Source organism: Pyxicephalus adspersus, chromosome 5 (assembly GCF_032062135.1).
Source record: "Pyxicephalus adspersus chromosome 5, UCB_Pads_2.0, whole genome shotgun sequence".
Taxonomy (NCBI): Eukaryota; Metazoa; Chordata; class Amphibia; order Anura; family Pyxicephalidae; genus Pyxicephalus; species Pyxicephalus adspersus.
Genome location: NC_092862.1, coordinates 63363276 through 63384762, shown reverse-complemented (window position 1 = coordinate 63384762; position 21487 = coordinate 63363276). Strand labels below are relative to the sequence as shown.

Genomic DNA, 21487 nt, shown 5'->3' with positions numbered 1-21487 from the left:
CTCGCTGTGACCGGGTAGGGTTGCACTCAGCGGGTACGCTTGTCTCACATTTGTGGGATTTCTTCTTCTCTGTAATTGTAATATACCGCACTTTCCCCCCATATTATCTCTGCTGCAGAGAACGCATAGTAGCAGGGTTCCCTTAGTAATGTCAGCCCGGACCTCGACTAAGACTTGTGGACATTATTAAAGCGTACCTATACTCACAAAATCAACCTAGGCTTATAGATAACATAAGCCAAAGTTATAATCATCAGCTTGCTTTTACCAGTAAACACCAAAAACGCGTTTTGGCCACGCCCCCAGGTCTCTCCATCACCTAGGCGGAGAGGTGCAATCTGGGAAATGCCATCCGTGGTGGGCGTGTTTCTAATCCCCTCCCACTGCCCTAATTATGCAGATTTGCCTGGGATTCTCATGTCACTCAGTGCAACAGCTCTGTCTGCAGCTGCTGCCTGCTCGTTTCAGCCTGTGAGCTCTGCTCACAGAGAGAGGGGGAGGGGGAGGGGGGAGGAGAAGGTCAGGACAGGAAGAGAACGTGAACTTGCCAGTCACAAGCTGGCCACTTCTAAACACTGCACAAATCATTATATATTGCATGGATACAAGCTGACTCAGCCAGTGCCACCAGGGAAGACTGACATTTTAGTGCAAGTAAGTAAGAATAGACTAATAATTAAAAGACTAGTTTTTAATATAGTTCCTCTTTAACTATTTCATTACTGGCTGTTCCCTTCTTATAAGTCTGAGCAATGTTACAGCCCACCGATAGTAACATTACTTACCTTGCTGTAAGGTGAATGTTATTTATGATAGTGGTACTTATGTTATATTATAATATAATATGTGTCCCCAGGACCCCCTCTGCCCATGTAAACATATTCAGTGAAAGCAATAAACAGAAAAAGCTGGGGTAAAAGTGAGGTGTGCTACTCCATCAGCCTTTTCAAATAAAATCATTAAAAGGATCATCTGATGCTGTGCACTACAGTTCATATTCAGTGATGGTCACCCTTACTTCCACATTAAAATTAAAGTAGGAATCAGATATTTCCGTAATACCTTGTGGTATTATTATCCAGAGCCATGTGTATTAATGGCAGTAACAGATTCCCACCAGGGAATGTTTGAGGGAATGTCAGATTACCTGTTTTATAAATACAGGTAGTCCCCAGGTTACATACGAGATAGGACTAGGTTTGTTCTTAAGTTGAATTTGTATGTAAGTTGGAACAGGTACATTATTTTAATAAATGCACTTAGGACAGATGTTTGTCTAAACATATTATTAGGCAGTGTGGTATCAGTAAAGCTGCGTACACACTTGGCAATATTTATTGTTGGAAACGAACAACTAACGACTGATCGTCCAATAGTCGTTAACAAAAAAAGTTCACAACGACTGACCAACAATGCAGACGAACGAGGATTGTCGCTGTAATCGAACGACTGTCCCAGCGGATCTGATTGAGCGACGATCGTTCACTATCTATTGTGTGTACGGTCGTTCAGTGATTGTGGATGGTTCTGCAGCACACTTTCTCCTTTACATGTCACTTCCTGCATCGTTTGATCGTATCTAGCGTGTGTACACTATTGGTGGATTATATTTGAATTATCGTATTGTTACAACATGTACAGAATTGTGCACAAGTGTGTACCTAGCTTTACTGTATAAAATCCTCACTGAGTTAATCACAAACAAAGCAAAAAAAACTTTATGGAGCCTAGATATTTATTAACTTCTAGAGCAATCTGTGCTTTGATATGCAAAAAAAAACAGCTGCAGAGTTTGTCTTGGTCATTAAAAAGTTACAAGATGTTACAGATCAGCTCCACTCTTAAGATCACCCACAACCTCAGCTGTGTTTAGCAAAAGATTTCTTCTGCAAGTCATGCAAACCGCCCCTCTCCAAGCCTCCATCCTGCACACCAAGAAGTAGGGAAGCCCTGTTAATATCTAGGAGTTATCCGTATGTCGGATGTCCTTAACCCGGGGACTACCTATAGAGACCCAAATGTGTTTTCTAATTTTAGATTGGGAGGTGAAGGGTGAGCACTTCATCAGTTTCCCTTATGTTACATTCAGAAAAGTATATATATGAATGCAAGAGCAATTTGTATCCCAGTTGCACATACCCCTATATGCCTCTAATTATAAAGCAGTGAATTTGGCATTCATTGAAACATTCCTTGGTGGATAATCTTCCAGGTTATTGTGTTTCAATAGCAGTAATTGATTATCCGCAGGGAATGTTTTATTGAATGTCAGATTCACTGATTTTTAAATAGAACTCATACAAAATCATCTTCCAATGTGGATAATTCAGTCATACTAGGGGGCAATCTTATTTTTTTTTTTTTTAGAATAAATGTACTTGGTCACCTACTTTTGGTTGTGGGGGATTTAGAAGACATTTTACTGATCAATAAGTAGATTCTGCTGCCATCAAACCTCCCTGCTGAATGTGAGGAACATCCTCAGTGTCTAACAGAAAGGCCTAGGAGGAATCAAGCTAGTTCTGAACCAAGAAGTGGTTTGGTTAATAACTTGCTAGTACATTTATAGATCTCCACACATTGTGAAGGAAAGGGTAGCCAACGAGTAGGCATCAAATCTTTCCTGATTAGTAAATCTGGAGCCTGTTTGTAAAGTAATGTGAGCCAGCAGGGTGTGTTTGAAGAATGATCATCATGCAGCATTGCATTCTCCATTGTTCTTACATTTTGTCTTTCAAATGGTTTTAGGTTTAGTTAGTGCTTCTGAAATCTTACAAAGCCAGTTAATGGTTCTGTTAATTTATTTTTTCCATTTAGCTCTCTAATTTCGGAATGCTTATAAATTCTGTGTTCAGACTACAGCCCTGGAAATCTTTGACATTGCCTTCAGAAGCACTTACCGCTGTACTGTCTGTTAACAAAAGGTTGTTTTCCAGTAGCTGTAACCAGTCACAGCCAAGAGGTATGTACCTGATGATCTCTACTATTTGTATTTTATGTGGCCACATTAGATAATTCTGTTATTCTAAAAACACAGCACTTTATACTTATAAAAGGAATAAATTAGGGTATCCAGTGGCCTCAAATTCATATACCGTATTTTTTGCCGTATAAGACGCACTTTTTCTTCCCCAAAACTGGGGGGGAAAGTTGGTGCGTCTTATACGACAAATGTGTTATAAAATAATTAAAATAAGATACTCACCCGATACCCGATCCTGCTTGTGTCTCTTCTCCTCGCTGGCTGCATGCAGCGTGTTTCTCCTCTCCTCTCTGGCAGCAGCATGTGTCTCCTCCTGGCTGCAGTGAATGAAGCCGGCACAGCGCCCCCTGCTGTTCCCTGTCCTAACTGCCGTACAGTGGAAAAAAGGGTAAGAACGGCACAGAGTGATCAGAAGGGGAATTTGAATGGCAGAGTGATCAGAAGGGGAATTTGAATGGCACAGAGTGATCAGAAGGGGAATTTGAATGGCAGAGTGATCAGAAGGGGAATTTGAATGGCAGAGTGATCAGAAGGGGAATTTGAATGGCAGAGTGATCAGAAGGGGAATTTCAGAAGGGGAATACCGGTATGAATGGCACATGAGTGATCAGAAGGGGAATAATCTTTCAGAATCTTTTTTTTCTAGAATTTCCTCCTTTAAAATTGGGTGCGTCTTATATTCCGGAGCGTCTTATACGGCGAAAAATACGGTAAATAGGAGGAAATATGAATGATACAAGGGGACTGCTTTTTTTGGTTTGCAAACTGCTCTGTTTTCCAGCACCCGGAACTATTGGTTACACTGTCCAGTTTAGCTCCCCAGAGTGACAAGATGATTTCAGGTCTACATAGAGAGACCGATCAGCAATTGAGGGGTGTGTGATGTAGTTGGCAGACAATAGAAAGGTGTTATATTTGGACTATTTTTGTTCTCACATTGATATGAGGCTTATTCTGAAGCCTCTGAAGGTGGGGCTTCCTGGAAGGATAGCCCTGGGTCTTTGCACACCTTAAATGATGTTTAGAGGAGACATTAACTTTCATGTGATCCTTTATTTATTATACGGATACAAAAGCTAGGGTTTATTTGCTTAAATATTTTCTTACCTTGTTCCTCTTTTCTATTCTCATCATTATGCTAACAACTTTTCTAAAAAAAAAAAAAAAAAAAAAAAACTTTTGATTTTAATTAAATACTTTATTTTTGACATCATGGACTCCATGACTCAATTCAATAAATGAAATGGGTGTGCCAGGGACAGGAAGTGTGAGGATGAAAGAGCTATATAGTGTTAAATATATTTAACCAGGAAATAAGATGGTTTTTTATGAATTGCAGCAGCATCTAATGCACATTGTAAGTTCAAATATGTGCAATGAAATCAGAGTAAGCAATTGTGTAAGACCGGAGGTAAGGTTTAATTTGTCATTATGTTGGACCATTACTTGAATAAATCAGGTCTCTTAAGATGTAAACTAAAGGATGTTAACCCTAGGCCTTCAAAGTGATTGCAGGTAATGCTTCATATGAAGCCAGTGGATACACATGATACCTTTTTAAATACAACAATTGTACACATTCATTTAGTGATATGAGGGGTTAACCCTGATCCTATATCTAGACTGGTCTCATTTCAGGGTCCCCACACTAATAATGAATGCAAACGCATCCTTCCCCAATAATGAGGGTGTTTGTATGGTACACATCACACATAAACACACATAAAAGTACACATACACATAAAAGTAAACCTACCTAAAGAAACAGTTCCTGTCCTGAGAGGTACCTACAGTATCTTTACATATTGCTTTCTTATACATGTCATGAGCTGCCCTCAAACTCTACCAGTTCAAAAATTAAAGCTTTAGTGTGCCCCTTGTAGTTCATGGTTTTCTGTTAGGCAGCCAGGTTTGTCATAGTGCACTTTAGGACTCATGGTGAGAGAGCTCTGGCTTGGTGGTTAGAGGCTACAACCTAACAATAAAAACATCTGACTTAGTGATCTCCTTGAGAGACACAGAAGAATAAGGAAAAAAATGCATACTCACAACTAAATTATTTCACTGGTTAGATACGTTTAGTGTTACATTCTGCATTTAATTAAATCAGCTCAATGTTCTAAAGCTGAACTCATTTTAGGATACAAATGAAAACAACCATAAATGTATTAATAAATCATGAAATGCATATGTTTTTATTGCAACTAGTGTTTTTTCTTTGATTTGATATGAGCCATTTTTCATTTGATATAAGCCTTTTTCATTACCTATAGAGTGGTAGAGGGTATCTATGTATAAGTCTAAGAGCCTAGCACATGTGCTGCATATATATGTGATGGCAATGAACATGAGCTGATAAAAAAATAATTTCTATGATTACTTTATCAGTTTTCTGCTGCTTTTCCACTGTCCAGTCAGCGTGAAGGGGGCAGACACCAAAGTTTCCCCTAAGGTTATGTTTGGACTGGCAGCAGGTACAGGCGTTACCATGTGGCTCCTGGCAGCTGGCATGGTGCCAGCCACTTGGCTTCCTGTACCTCTGCATTGGTTCGTAGATGAACTAGCGCTTGTAGATTTTACAGAGTGTGGCAGCTGGCAATACTAAACTGCTCACTGCAACCTTAATTCATTCTCTATGGGCTGTCATGGGTAAAAAGCTTCATGTAGTCCCTCACCACAGGAAGTGGTTCAAAGGTGTGAGAAAGCAGTAACCACCTTACAACCTCACTACCAGTCTAAACATAGCCTTTCTGTGGGGGGTATCATCTATATGGCTTTGCGCTGTGATGGGGATGCGTAAATCTCTGAAATGGAGGGACATAATCAAAAAGTTTACTTACAGTCAGCTTAGTTTCTCTCTAGGTGTGTAATAGTATATGTAGTTAGCTGCTCACTGCTTAGAGCTCATCTAAAAAGTGTAACGTGTCATAGATTACACACAAAACAACATGTAAAAATGTGTTGTATGCCTAAACTGGAAGATTTTTCTCCTCATTTGTCTGCATACGTATGTTGCACCTACATACCAATGTTCAAGGAAGTGTACTAAAATTGTTTTATCAGTACCATAGTGGTCCCTATTTAATGTACAGTGATGCATAATATGTTATTGCTGTATAAATACTGTTTAATAGTGATAATAGTAATAATAATAATACAGTGGACCGAAACACTGTGCTATGTAAGCAGCCAGCAAGATACAGGAGTGTGCATTGAGAATGACAGTGCAAATCATTATCAGGTGATCATCGGACAGACTTTGGTCATGTTTGGAATTTCTAATGTTTACAGGATTTGCTTTTGTCAAAGACTGAACTCTGAAGTGAAGTATGCAGTCAGGTATATCTTTCATGCAATGTCATTTTTTTTTGCAAAAATATTTACTATCATTATATTATTTGTTGTAAGATTGTAGACAGGAGTGAATTACAAAGCATCCTAGATGTAGAGGTACTACAAACTTTTCTGAGCATCAAAACAGGTAGAGAAACATGTGCCTGCTTTTCTGTTATTGTATGATTCTCTGTAGTGTGAGTGAAGAAAAAAGTAAGCAAGCTGCCTTATATAAATTGTAAAATATGAACATTATTACAAACTGTTGTAATTGTAATGTTAGCTGTGATTCACAACCTTGTGACTAGCCTGGACTGCAGAGGATTTTGGGAGGAAATTTGTTTCGTAGAGCGCTGTATTATGGGAGCATGTCTGTAACCTCATTGGCTCCTTATTCTAAAGCAAAGTGGATGAAAAAACACATATTTACGGGAAATTTGTTTATTAGCAGGAATTGAATATGAACTGGCTATGATACTGGAAAATACTATTTCAGTCTGCATAGGACTCAAACCCTGCTAGGGGCCAGCAAGGAGAAACCGTGCACTGATACTGGGTAGACTCTATCAATATAGAGAAAGAATGGAAATACCATGCTGCATGGTTTAGTACAATAAAAATAGTATATTAGAGGTTATCTGAACCAATCCTTATAGTTTGGCATTTTATTTATTTATTTATTTATTTGACATTTCCTCTTTGCAAGTTTGTCTCCAAAAACTCCACTGGACTTCACTGGGCAGTAGAGAGCAACCACACTATGATGGTTGTTTAGCACATTTGGAGCTGTCGGCAAGCTTTGAGTCCAGTGCTCCACCTCTCTAATTCCAGAAGCCATACACATGACCCACTAAACCCAGGAAAAAGTACCAGGGTTGAAAGCTCATTTATGTCTAGTTTCCCAGTAGAAATAATTTTTTACCTATTCCAGCTGCTTTCAAATGTTTTTTTTTTTTAGAAAAGTTGTTAGCATATTGATGAGAATAGAAAGGAGGGACAAGGTAAGTGCTAGGGTAATTTTCCACTTTCCTCAAAATGTAGCTCTACTACAGCTCTAAACTTTAGGGCCCATTCACATCAGTGTTTGTTGCCTGTTGTATCTTTAAGTTCCTGTCCCTGTGGTTCCCTGTGTATGTCACCATGATAGGAAAGCAAAGACAGCAATAAAACCATTGTCATAATTTCTTATTCTTCTTTATTCTACTAAAAATGTACTTTTGTTTTTCTCTCTGTCCCTTTGTTTAGGATTTTTTTTTTACATAACTAAATGAGCAGGAGCACCCTGAAATATATGTGTGAATGTATATATGTTTCCTCCATTAAAAGTGTTTGCTACTTGTTTTTAAAGCAGTTTGTCCTTGATACATTTTCATAAAAATTACTAAAGGCTCTGTTTTTAAAACCTTAAAATTGATTTCTACCAGGGAATGTTTAAGTGAATGTCAGATTGCCTGTTTTATAAATAGAGCCCTAAGTGTCTATTATGATAATACGCAGAAATGCATGTTTTTCAGGTATGGGACTTAAAGACCTCCATGGCCCCATTGATATAAGTATTCCGTGAAAAGGTTACATCAACTGTGGGTCAACCTTTGTATTGACATTCTGGAGGACTTTATATTTCAGCTTTTATCATCCATGTCATTCACTGTCAATTTGAGTCAAACCATATACAATATCTTTTTCGTAAGTGCCTGTTGTCGGTCTAAATGAAACAAGTTGAAATTAATATAGTGATTTTTTTTCCTGTATCTGATATGGAACAGAGCCAGGTACTTACAGTTAACTCTACAGAGTGCATAAAGGGTGGGACCGCATAGTTAAGATGTGACATGGCTACTTGCTGTTAAGCATTGTTTGTCTCTAGTGCACTGAACTGACAACCCTACACCGTGTCTAAAAAGTACAGATTGCTGTATGGTTTGTGTTTTTCCCTGTTGTGTGCAGCGTTTAAGTCATCAGCATGGCAGATGTTTAAATTGCGTCATTGAGTCATCTGTAATGGATTGATTTGGGAATGACAATGTTTAACTTGGTTTCAGGTTCACAGTTTGTTTTGAAAATGTATAATTATTCTGTTTCATATTGCATTGGCAGAGATAGAAAGCTGGAGCCATTCCAAGTAGACCATATTGGTTCATAAAATAATTTTTTTACAGTTTAATACTGTTGGAGGCCGGGTGCCACTCTGAATGTTTAGACTTAAAGTTTAAGGCATTACTCTAATAGCCAGTGCAGCATGAGTGTTATCTATTTTATCCTTTTTTTATCATTCTTAAACCTATCAGGATTTGGTTGTGTGAAATGGGTTGCTGGCCAAAAGAAAGAAGTACCTAAATAACAAGAAGAATATTAGAATCCTAGGCTGGTAAAATCCCAGTCTGGTAAAATCCCAGTATTATCTGGGTAAAATCCCAGATAATATATGCATTACCCAATTGTCAAACAGGAGAGTTCCCCAGCAGGTACCAGTACCTAATAAACAGAATTCCATTCAATTTTAAAGTCCATCTGGAGATATATATGTGTATATATATATATATACACACATATACATATAAAAGTTGTATCCGGGTATGTCATGTAGTCACATTATTCTCTTGAGCAAAACTATACTTTTGATGGTAACTAAATTCTGCATTACTAGTCCTGGGATACTGGAGAAGGGCTAAAACATTAACATTTTCTGAAAACATTGCTGTGCTGATCTCCTATCAAGTTCAGTCATGTCAACAAAGTTCTTCATATTTTATCACATGATCTCAACTGAAGTGGAGGATCTATAGTTCAGATTGATTGATTGCTTTAGTAACTCAGAATACACTTATAAAGCTGTGTCCTGGATTGTATAATCTACACTGCTACTGTTACTGGTGGCCAAAGTGAGTAGAGTAGACAGTTTGTACATTAGATTTTAAGATACTAGTAATTTTTAATGTTAATTTTTACTTATCCATACTTTTATTAGAAATGACTGTTTGCTCCACCTCTCACATAGACAATAAACTTTGCTGTTACTTTGTGCAAGTAACAAGAAGTCTAAATTAGTCATTCGGGACTCCTGCTAAACAGCTAGTGTGGTGACATCTTGCCAGGATAGGAAAATGTTTGTTTGCACCATTACGCTTGTTGACTTCTGAACTTAGCAATGCCTCTACCTGAACACCCACATCATTTTATTTTTGTAGCTGTGGTTATCCACAGCACAGCCAACATAACCTAAATCTGAAGTCCAGTGGCTCTAGACAAGAACAAGATCACTCTGTTAAAACAAGCAGATGGCATCATTTAAATATGTGCAAACCACTTACCTGGCCATTTTCCTGAACCACTGAAATCTGCATGAGGTCACAATGCACCTTGCATGTTAAACCACATTTCCTTTCTGCTACTTTACTCTACTTTCCTTTCTGCTGTATATTTCCAATTGAAAAAGGATGAATTCTTCCGGTTTTAAGTATTCACTACATATACCTAATTTTGCACAACATATCATAGAATTATAGAACCTAAGCTAATATGAGAAACTGTATGAATGCATTGCGGACTAAAGTCCTGATGTATCATGAACTCACCAAACCATTACTATGAGACCGCAGTATCATGCATTATTATTATGAATAATAACAGGGATTTTATAGCCAATATATTATGTAGCGCTGTACATTAAATAGGTATTAAACCAGTATATATATATACCGTGTTTCCCCGAAAGTAAGACCTACCCCGAAAATAAGACCTAGCACTTTTCCCCCAACCTGCCCTAATATAAGACCTACCCCGAAAATAAGACCTAGTAGAAAAATAAAAAAAAAAATAAAAGCAAACATAAATTAAAACAGTACTCACCGAGCGGGAGACAGCGGGCGTACACACAGCGGGCTAACACACAGCCGCACAAGCCGATGCTTTCCTTGTAGTTCCGGCTCCTGTCACAGGCGGAGTGATATTACATGCACTTCGCCTGTCAGAAGCTGAAGTGCATGTAACCAGGCTTGTTCTAGTGAGCTCTAGTGTGTTAAAAAAAAAAAAATTAAAATAATATACTCACCTGATACGCGATCCTGCGTGTGTTTCTGGCTGCAGCAGCGTCTCTCTTCTCTCCTCTGCCAGCATCGTGTCTTTTCCTGTTTGTAAAGCAGAGCGAAAGAAACCGGCACAGCGCCACCTGCTGTTCCATGTCCTAACTGCCGAACAGTGGAAAAAAAGCACAGAGTGATCAGAAGGGGAATTTGTAAGGGGAATTTGGGAATATGGTGTTTTTATATATATATATATATATAGAGTATCCATACATATAGTAGCTGATTACCTGGCGTTGGCAGGGTATTTATTTATTGCAATCCTATATTTTTCAGGAAAAGCAATCAAATAAGACAATAGTGTTAAATCAAAGAAATGTTTTGTTTTTTTTACAGGTTTTAAAAGTATAAGTACAATATACAAATAAATTCAAATACAATTAAAAAACCTTCATGTAACCTAAATTAATGGCATACAGTAAGTTCCAATACTGTTTTAAATGTTTTAATAAGAACATTGTGCTCATGAAACATCCTTTGAAACTTTAAGACAATCTGAAATTTGTTCCTGAGATGTAGGTGCACCTCTGGTCAGTTTCTATTAGTTGGTTTTGTAAACATTTTAGTGGTTGATCTATCAGCGGAAGTAATGATCCCGCTTTATGGTAAATTTGCCCTTGCACAGTGAATGTGGATGGAAATCCAGGCTGTTGAACAACTGATGTGGCGCCAAATGATGCCATTTGGAAACATGAGTTGTATTTTCTGATGTTATTAAGAAAATGCTTTGCCTCTGAGGTATTTGCTGATGTGTAATTCCAAAGTTCTTGTGGTGGATTTCCAGTTGGCAGAGTTTGACTTTCCCTTTTTTGCAGAAAATACCAGGGGACTCAGATTTAAACTTCTTGGCTTGACAGTAACTACAAACCATTTTTCCAATGGGAACACGTGCATGTTGCGAGTAGTCTTTATGTAGATCATAGTGGAATCCTTCCAATTCTAAGCTAAAATGTTGTGCAGTCCGTGATCGTCTGGCTCTTTCTCTCATTTCATGTACTCGGGTCTCACGCTGTTGTACTGTCTCTGAAGCTCTATATATAATAGCTCTTTCTCTCATTTCCTGTAGTTGGGCCTCATGCTGTTGTACTGTCTCTGAAGCTCTAGATGTAGTTGCTCTTTCTCCCATGTCCTGTACTCGGGTGTCACACTGTTGTACTGTCTCTGAAGCTCTAGATGTATTAGCTCTTTCTCTCATTTCTTGTAGTTGGGTCTCACGCTGTTGTACTGTCTCTGAAGCTCTATATGTATTAGCTCTTTCTCTCATTTCTTGTAGTTGGGTCTCACGCTGTTGTACTGTCTCTGAAGCTCTAGATGTAGTAGCTCTATCTCTGTTATCCTGTAGTCGGGCCTCATGCTGTTGTACTGTATCTGAAGCTGTAGATGTAGTAGCTCTCTCGCGCAGCGTGGCAAGTCTTCTATTCCTGTCCTCTGGATTTTCTTGTCTAGGGTGTTGTTTAATTTTTTTGCCTTTGATTGCACTCGGCAACTGCCTTATGTTTTCTTGAAGGCATTATTACAGGCCAGAGTCCAAAAAAAAGTATGTAAAAAAGGTACACTGTTACTGAGCAATACATACACACACACACACACACACACACACACACACACACACACACACACACACACAGACAGACAGACAGACAGACATGCAAATATACCTCTGGTCATCCGTGCACTCACATGAGTGAGTCATGTCTAGCAAGTTTGGTTTAAATGTCTCACTGCGTTTCTGAGTGATGGTGGAACATGGCAAGTTTGGTTGAAATGTCTCCATGCGTTTCGTCGTGATCAGCAAATATTGCTCTGACATATATCACAGCGCTGCACAAAGATCAGCAGTGCACTCACATGAGTCTGAGTCATATGTCTAGCAAGTTTGGTTGAAATGTGTCGATGCGTTTCTGAGTGGTGACGCACATACATACATACATCCAAATATAGCTCTGACATATAGCACAGCGCAGTACAAAGATGACTGGTGCACTCACATGCGTATCAGCCATATGTATGGCAAGTTTGGTTGAAATGTCTCCATGCGTTTTTGAGTGATGCTGGAACATACATACATAGACACACACATACATACATCCAATTGTATCTATATTTATCAAATTGGATGTATGTATGTGTTCACCATCACTGGAAAACGCATGGAGACATTTCTGAGACATATGTCATGGAGACATATGTCTGAGACTCATGTGAGTGCACTGCTGATCTTTGTACAATATATATATATATATATATATATAATTATATATATACACTGTACACATTGATACTAATATTCTTTGGCCACCATGGTCACTAGGAGAGATACTCAGGAGGAGAGAAGTAAGTTGGTAAAACCTATCCTTTGAAAGATTTGATTTGGACCTGTTTTCCGATCATTAAGGCAATGAATGGCTTTTAAGTAAACTTTATTTAAAACACTATTTAGTATTACCATTCAACTTTAAAGATACCCTTCAATTCTTAAACCTGGCTTTTGGTCACACTGCATTGTTTGATGAAATAGCCAGCAGGCATTGACCTTCATCTCAATGGTTTGGTGTTACATGTCCTAGGTCATGGGACTTTTCATATATATTTGCTTATGGTGCTTTTTGACAGGTGAGTTTTGAACCCGTTTATTGTACAGCAATCTACTTTATACAATATTAATATTATTTAGAAGTAGATTTACATAAAATCGTATGTGCATTTATGCTGAGAACAGTTGTATTAGTGATATTCCATTTCACTGTTATTTTTTGTGATTCCTACTAACAAAGCCATGCTGAAAATGATGTACATTTGAACATTACATGTGCTTTTCTTTTTGCAGGAAACATGAATGTCATTACTGAAAGACATGGTAGTATCCTAACAATTGGTATTAACAGGCCAGAAGCCAGAAATGCTGTAAATCCCGAGACGGCTGCCCAGCTTGTCCAAGCGTTTAATGAATTTGAGAAGGACCCATCCTTAACAGCAGCTGTACTTCATGGATTAGGTGAATATGTTTATTTATTTTGCAGGTGAAGTTTGAGCTAAATGTTTTAAAAAGTTGGAAGGGGGGTGTAGAAGTCCTGTAAATATTCCAATTTGATGGCAAGATCTTGAAATGTAGAATTTGCTCATTTCAAAATGAGAAATATACCCCGGCTTGGTAAAATGTAGTTGAGTGGTTGGTTAAAAATGCACTTTTTGGGTGCTTTCCACCTCCACCTGCTGCATATTTCCTTACAGTCTGGGAAAAAAAGCCTTTTAAAATCAAACTTAGGTATACGTACACTTTGTATATATATATACAGAAGGCAAGTGTGTTCTTACTCTAATTTTGGTTTGCTTTGTGAATTTCCTACAGATTTGTGCAATAATTAATATTAAACAATATTTATAGAGTGCCAACATATCATGCAGCGCTGTATATTAAATAGGCGTTGCAAATGACAGACAGATACAAACCATGACACATGAGAAGATTACCCTGCCCAACAGAATTTACAATCCAAGTGTTCTAGTGTGACCATACACGAGCTTGCCATGTTAAGATGGATTTCTGTTCTCTTTCTGCCCCCATTCTGTAGTTTTCAGCAGACAGCCTCGGGAGGGTGGGCATACTCATTTATTAAAGCTCTCCCAAGACTAGAGAAGATCCACTTTCCTCTTTTTCCCCCCAGCCTTGGAGAGCTTTAATAAATCAGGGCCACTGGGTCCATCCCACAACTCTGCTCCCTGCACAGGATATGTACAGAATATATAGCGCAGCATATAGCTGCAAAAGCATTTATTGTACACAAAGTTCACCTTTCATTTTAAGTTCACCTTTAGGCTATCACAACCAGTGAATATCTAACAGTGAAAGGAGATCACTGAAACCTATGGGATGAAAAGTTTCCACTAAACTATTTAAAACTATCTGTTATTTATTTTCTCCTTTGGAATTGTGTTGGTAATGTAGGTTATTGATTTTGTTCCATTTTTATAACGGAGATTATTATATATATTAATTTTATAAAATTTAGTGTTCTAATAATATTTTTACTAAAACTTACACACAAATGTTTAATGTTTAATCATTATTGATTAATCATAAGTGACGTAGTACAGGAAAAGGCATGGGTTATTGTCAGGAAATCTACATTTCTTCCTGCGTTCAACTGAAGCACAGGGGGCCTTGCATTCAAAAGGAAACAGACAGGTTAGCAATGTTGACACTGGCATTGCCCTTTATTTCTTTAATATTTCAAAAAGATTTATTTGGAAATATTAAAAGAATTATACACTTATACACGCTTATCACTTGTACTGACTTATGCCTTAATGCTTGAAACAAAACTAATGTACTGCAACTTCGGGGCGAAGGTTTGTGATAACCACCAGGTGGCAGCACATGCATAAATCATAATTTCCAATACCTACAAATATATAATGTTCCTTTTCTGTTGTATGAATTATAACTTGCAGTTTTAGATGTGTATTAAATTTTAATAATCTTTACCAATAAATATTGTTTTTTTTTTTTTTGTTTAAAGTTAAAGTTTACAACCTCTCAATTTCTGTGTTTTACTTTTTTCTTTATAAATCTGTTTAAACTATATCTAAAGCCAAAACACATTGTTTGTCATCAATACAGACAATAATCAGCCATATATATATATATATATATATATATATATATATATATATATATATATACATACTGTATATACAGAAAGGGAAAGAAGTATTTGATCCCCTGCTGATTTTGTACGTTTGCCCTCTGACAAAAAAAATCCAGTCTATAATTGTAATTGTAGGTTTATTGTAGGTGTGAGAGACAGAATAACAACAAAAGAACCCTCAAAATCCCAGTGCTCAAAAGTCAGAGCTTGATGTGCATTGTAATGAGTGAAAAAAGTATTTGATCCCCTATGGCTAGGCCACTCCAGGACCTTCATGTGCTTCTTTTTGAGCCACTCCTTTGTTACCTTGGCCGTGTGTTTTGGGTCATTGTCATGCTGGAATACCCATCCACGACCCATTTTCATTGCCCTGGCTGGGGGAAGGAGGTGCTCACTCAGGATTTGACTGTACATGGCCCCGTCCATTGTTCCTTAGATGCAGTGAAGGTGTCTTGTCCCTTTGCAGAAAAACACCCCCAAAGCATATTTTGTCCACCTCCATGTTTGGCGGTGGGGATGGTGTTCTTGGTGTCATAGGCAGCATTCCTCCTCCTCGAAACACTGCGAGTTGATGCCAAACAGCTCAATTTTGGTCTCGCACAACTACAACACTTTCCCCCAGTTCTCCTCTGGATCATTCAGACATTCATTACATTCATAAACTGCAGACGCGTCTGTACATGTGCTATCTTGAGCAGGGGGACCTTGTGGGCTCTGCAAGTTTTCAGGCCTTCACGACGCAGTGTGTTACCAATTGTTTTCTTGATGTAGTTCTGGGTAGCTTCGTCACCGTTCTCATGATCATTGTAACTCCACGAAGGGGGAGATCTTGCATGGAGCCCCAGACCGAGGGAGATTGACAGGTATTTTGTGTTTCTTCCATTTGCGAATTATCGCGCCAACTGTTGTCACCTTCTCACCAAGCTGCTTGGTGATAGTCTTGTAGCCCAGTTCAGCCTTGCGTAGGTCTACAGTCATGTCCCTGACATCCATGGACAGCTCTTTGGTCTTGGCCATGGTGGCTAGTTTGAAATCTGATTGATTGCTTCTGTGTGTGTCTTTTATACAGGTACTGTAACAAGCTTGGATTAGGAGCACTCCCTTTACAGAGGGTGCTCCTAATCTCAGCTTGTTGCCTGCATACAGTGAAGACACCTGGGAGCCCGAAATCTTGCTGGTTGATAGGGGATCAAATACTTATTTCACTCATTACAATGCACATAAAGCACCAGGTTTTTGAGGGTTTTTTTGTTGTTATTCTGTCTCTCACACCTACAATAAACCTACAATTACAATTATAGACTGGTCATTTCTTTGTCAGAGGGCAAACGTACAAAATCAGCAAGGGATCAAATACTTCTTTCCCTCACTGTATTAGATAAAACCTGACACAAGCCAAAAGGATATTTAATGTGTATATTCAAGCAATTATGTACCAGTGGCAGGTGATTAATTTAGCTTAACATAAAAATGTTATTCATTTTTAAAATAAAAGTGTATAGCATATTTTGACAAGATACTATAAGCTAAACAGGGTGTCTATACTGATATACAGCTCTCAAAAAATATCCAACTTTTCTGTTGTTTTTTGGTGAATGTTAGGTTCACTGCTTTATGAATATTTTTCTTAGAGTTACTGCCAAATTTCAGTCAGTAGCACTGTTAGGGATCTTTTAAGAATTTGGTGCGGTTAGAAGACAGGTGCATATAAAGCACCTATGTGATCCATATGCATACTGTACATGAGAAATACAGAAGCTCATTTTTGTTCTCTAAATATCAGCTAGACAAAAATGTAAGCTTAGTTTTCTCAAAGAAGATTTGCCATCAGGCACTGTAACTCGACCCTAAGCACACTAATTCCAGTAGTCGTTCTGACGTATAAGTAGAGGGGCCAAGTGTAAGTTTCCATGTTCCCCTTCACTTTATTTCAAAATGAGATACAGGCCCCTTTTTTTCAGTGTTTACTAAGAAAATATGACTTGCACCTTTTGTTACATGACCAGGAAGTCAGAAAGCTGAGTTGGGAAGCTATTAAATTTAAACTTTCCTAAGAAACTTTGTTTTTATTATTTCACATCCTACATTTTTCATATGTGGAAAGAAATCTTTGATAATTGGGCCCTGACTTTGTGAAAGACCTGCTTAGAAGGATTTGTTGTGAGTGCAAACAAAATGACATCATTGGTGAAGTCATATTTAACCCGCTCTCCTTAGGTTGCTATTTTACTAGCTATTTTTTAGAGAAGCTTCGTTAATCAGTTTAATTTCTTCATCTCATTTTCTGATGAAAACCCACTATGTAGGGTAACTACCCTCAGTTTTAGCACACAGCCATTTCACTGGAGAGTGTGAATCATTTTGTTGACATCTGACAATTTCACATCATAAAGTATTTTGTGAAGTAAAGCATTTTGTGAACATTTTATGATTTAACCTTATAGAATTCAGTCTTTTAATAACATTTGGTAAACTTGCCCTAGTGAATTGTATGTTAAATAGTTTTTCAATAAAACAGGATTTCATTTGAGCCCTGTCCAGCACCAGGATCCATCTCCCTAAAACCTCCACAGGACAGCTAATTGGATCCCAGTTGGTGGCTCCAGAGTTCCTAAAACCTTTGACCCTTAAAAATGACACCTACAAAAATCAATTTCCTTATAATTAGTGACTGACTTAAGAGTTAGTCAACTTGGTTTTTGGGTATCAGTCTTTGGTTGGCTGAGTTAGGTAATGAGGTTTACAATTTAAATTACATTGACAAATAATATTTGTCCTCGCTTTCTAAGAAACTAATATCTTGAGATGCTTAGCTGAGAATTAGTATATATTTTTATCACGCATCTTCCTATTCCCATCATACTCATGTTGAACTTAAACACTGAATATGTAATGATGGTTTATGTAGGTCAATGGAGCTTCAGTGAGCAAAAGAGTTTATTAATTTGCATTCTATCAAATTACAACTTCTTAGTCTAGTTGTAAAAGGTATAATATTCTACTCAGTTTATTAAAAAGCATACCCCGTGTTTGATGGATCCAATATTCAGAAGTATATTAAATAATCCACGTTTACATAGTACTGTTGTTGCAGTCTATGGGCCTGATGAATTAAATTATTAGTGAAGCTGGGTGATCCAAGAAACCTGGAATTCATCTGGTCCAGGATTCAAAACATTTTCTAGCAAATTACTTTGAAGAAATCTTTTCCAGGTTTGCTGGATCACCCAGGTTCACTGATAAAATTGTATCCTATCCAGCCTTGGAAAGCTTTCATAAATCAGGCTCTATATGTCTTATGTTTAACATATACACACTATTCCATTATCATTGAGTCACCGGAGAGTCACACACATCTTTAACACAAAGAAAAGTATCATAATTATAATCTGATTATCAATTTTGCTTTACATTTATTTTAATGTTTTTTCAGTTAATTAAAGTTTTCTCATTACTCAGAGCAGTGACCCATGCAAATCAGCCATTAAGCTCCTTGTGGCAGACATTGGCCAGGGGAATTCTGAATAAATTATGTCATTGTGCTTAAAAATTAGCACCTTAGAACTCATTTTTAAGTTCTTTTAATTTTGACTATTTGATGTTTGAGTGGTCTTTCAGCAGGGCCAGGCATACTTATCTTTATTTGGGTGGGTCCAGGTAATGCTGGAGGCGTCAGTCACTTGTCCTAATCTGTGGTCCTTGGAGACCACCCATTTGTAGGTGCATACAACTTGGAATCCCAGACTTTAGCCAATATGTTACCCCTGACATTAATGAGCAAGAAGTAATGTATGGCAGATAGGCAAGTCATGACTAGAATCCCAGATTGGTCAGGGTTTAGGACCTCTCTTGCATGCAGCCTTAGTCAAGCAGACATTGGAAATATATTTCGGAAGATTTAGGGTGGGAGGGTAGGGAGGTTCAATATAATATTACAACATGTTTATGGTTTGGTGTGGTCCTTATAGAGGCACATGTTGTGCCATTTGTGCATCCAAAGGGCCCTCACTTATCAGTAATTAAATTGTTACTTGACTTCCGAATTTTTTATGTCCGAACAGTTTAATCTGCATTAATGTCCACATGCCCCAGACAGAAGTCAGAATTCGAGCTGCTTCTAGTATTACATGGACCTTAATTAAGCAACTATTGAAAGTGAATCAGCTTATGTCTCTTACTCAGGGCACCTGCTAAGAGATGCACTCGATACAACAATGTTCCTAAACATTTCCTTAATGGACTGTTCTTATCAAAATGTATACTAAACTTACTTGTGTAGCTGGTATCCTTGACCCAAAATATGTACCATAACAACTGTTTTACAGCTCTTTCTTGGAAAAGGCTTGTGAGGAATTAATTAGAACACTCTTAAAACACAAAACATTTTTCAGAGAGCCAAAATATGAATGTGTTTTCATTTAGAACTTTGCAACAGCTGTTTGAAAGTATCTGGATATCAAATAGTGTTAATACAAATTAGTTCTTTGTGACGTAATACAATGTTACAAGAATTCCAGCACTTTATCTGTTCTTCCAAAGTTAAAGTGACACTTTAGCTATGCTTTGTTTTTTAAAGCTAAACTATAACCAAAACATTTTATTTTAGAAGGTTTAAAATGTCTTAAAGATTTTTACTGCTGGCAAGAGGGATTCTGTGAGGTCACAATAATAGCCATTGGAGCACTTTCCTTATACTGTGGTGAATTGTTAGATCCTTTGCTATCCCTCTAGTCACCATTTTTTCTTACATCTCCCAGCCATTATTCTTAGCAATGGTGCACTAGCTTCAGGCTCCACCTTAGACCTGAAATTGTCTTCTCAGCTTTGAAATCTTCTAGCATATTGACATTCATCCAGGTGAAGGGGCAACACTAAGCCCACATGACCAGCTACAATCTGGAGACTTGGCTCTCCTAGAACTTAGTAACTCCTGTCGTCCAGAGCTAGGGTCTTTTTACCACTGCTCCCCAAGCATACAGGCCTCCCACGGCCCCCACCATGCAGGCCTCATGCAGCCTTCTAGTGTCTGGTCAAGTTGCTATGCAGGCTTTCTGATTGTACCACATCTAACCTCCGACTCTCTCCCAACCACAATCCTAAACTTCAGTTCTACAGTTGTCTATTTCCTTTTATCATGATCCGCAAGATGCACCAGAGCCACTTCCAATTCCTGCCCTTGCAAACGGTTATAGCTTTTGCCCCCCCTTTTCTTTAAGGACACTCTGCTCTTATGGAATTAGACAAATAGTAGTTATTTAGGATGATTTCACTATATTTCTTTCTTTTTTTTAACAATATAGGTTCATCATGCTAATTATATCAAATCTATTAGACTCCATAAAAATCTGTTATCTTATTAGGGAAGTCCCCTATACATCCTTTCCTGCTCTGTAAGCAGTTCTCTGTAAGAGTTATTCTACAGTGAGCAGCGCCGTGTGAAAAATATGCAGAACAGAAAACATTGACTGAAAGCCATTACAAGGAATATTTTCACAATCTGTTGCCAATCATTCTGTTAAGATCTGCCATCAACCTGCTTCAGTGCCAAAAGAGTACTACCCTGGAACATTGCACATCTATACAGTTTTGCACAGCTTGATATGCATGCCCAGGCTCTAATACTATGGCTGAGGGTCACATAAAGAAACTCTCCAAAAGTGGAGAGAGCTTTTGTCAGAGACAGGTATGTGAGGATCTAGCAGGTTATGGTATGCTAAAAGTAGCATGTGACCTATCATAATATAAATTATTAAAATGTGTTACTCCATTATATTACGCAGGTGGAAATTTCTGTGCTGGATTTGATCTGAAGGAAATAGCTCACAATGCTAACTCTCTGAAGATAGAGCCAGATGTTGCCAAGGGACCTGGACCCATGGTAAGTAGGGTCACTTATATATAAGGCAATTCAAAGTAGTCCATTAAAAGGATTTATTTCTGCTTTATTGTTTAGCCTAACTATGAACATTTGAGTGTTGATACTTTATTTCTTCCCAGGGACCTAGCAGGATGCAGTTTTCTAAACCAGTAATTGCTGCTGTGAGTGGTTATGCTGTAGCAGGGGGTCTTGAATTGTCTCTTCTGGCTGACCTTCGGGTTGCGGAAGAAAGTGCAACCTTTGGAGTGTTCTGTAGACGTTTTGGTAAGTCTATGTAGTATAAAAAATCTTAAGGTAATGAAGAAAATCAAATGAACTACTACTTCTATCCAGTAAACATTTCAGGTATGCGAAAGACAGTCTATAAATCCAGTTTTCTATGAGCTTAAATGTCACAACATCCCTTGCAGCCAGGCTGTTTACTGGGCTACTAGTTAGGAATGTTGCTTTTTCTGCCTCTCTTCCCCTGAACATCAAATATGTGTGAATGAAGCTACATTAATCTCATACAGTGGACAGTGCCTGAGCAATGAAATAAATTAATCTAATGTAATGTAAATGT

The 21487-nt window shown here is 38.0% G+C and overlaps 1 protein-coding gene across 3 annotated transcripts in view; it reads left to right on the top strand.

Annotated features, from left to right (window-relative positions):
- Positions 1-516: 516 nt before the first annotated feature.
- Positions 517-21487, top strand: part of LOC140331039 (enoyl-CoA hydratase EchA19-like) — a 34129-nt gene continuing 13158 nt past the window's right edge. Inside the window, exons 1-5 of one of the 3 annotated variants that reach the window (XM_072411733.1) lie at positions 517-654; positions 2818-2962; positions 13226-13393; positions 20828-20925; positions 21045-21189. In XM_072411733.1, coding sequence (XP_072267834.1) covers positions 2833-2962; positions 13226-13393; positions 20828-20925; positions 21045-21189 — 541 coding nt within the window. In that variant the 5' untranslated portion in view covers positions 517-654; positions 2818-2832. Of the gene's footprint in view, positions 655-2817; positions 2963-6223; positions 6323-7869; positions 8003-13225; positions 13394-20827; positions 20926-21044; positions 21190-21487 lie in introns of those variants that run through there. The other 2 variants (XM_072411734.1, XM_072411735.1) reach the window with 2 other exon arrangements.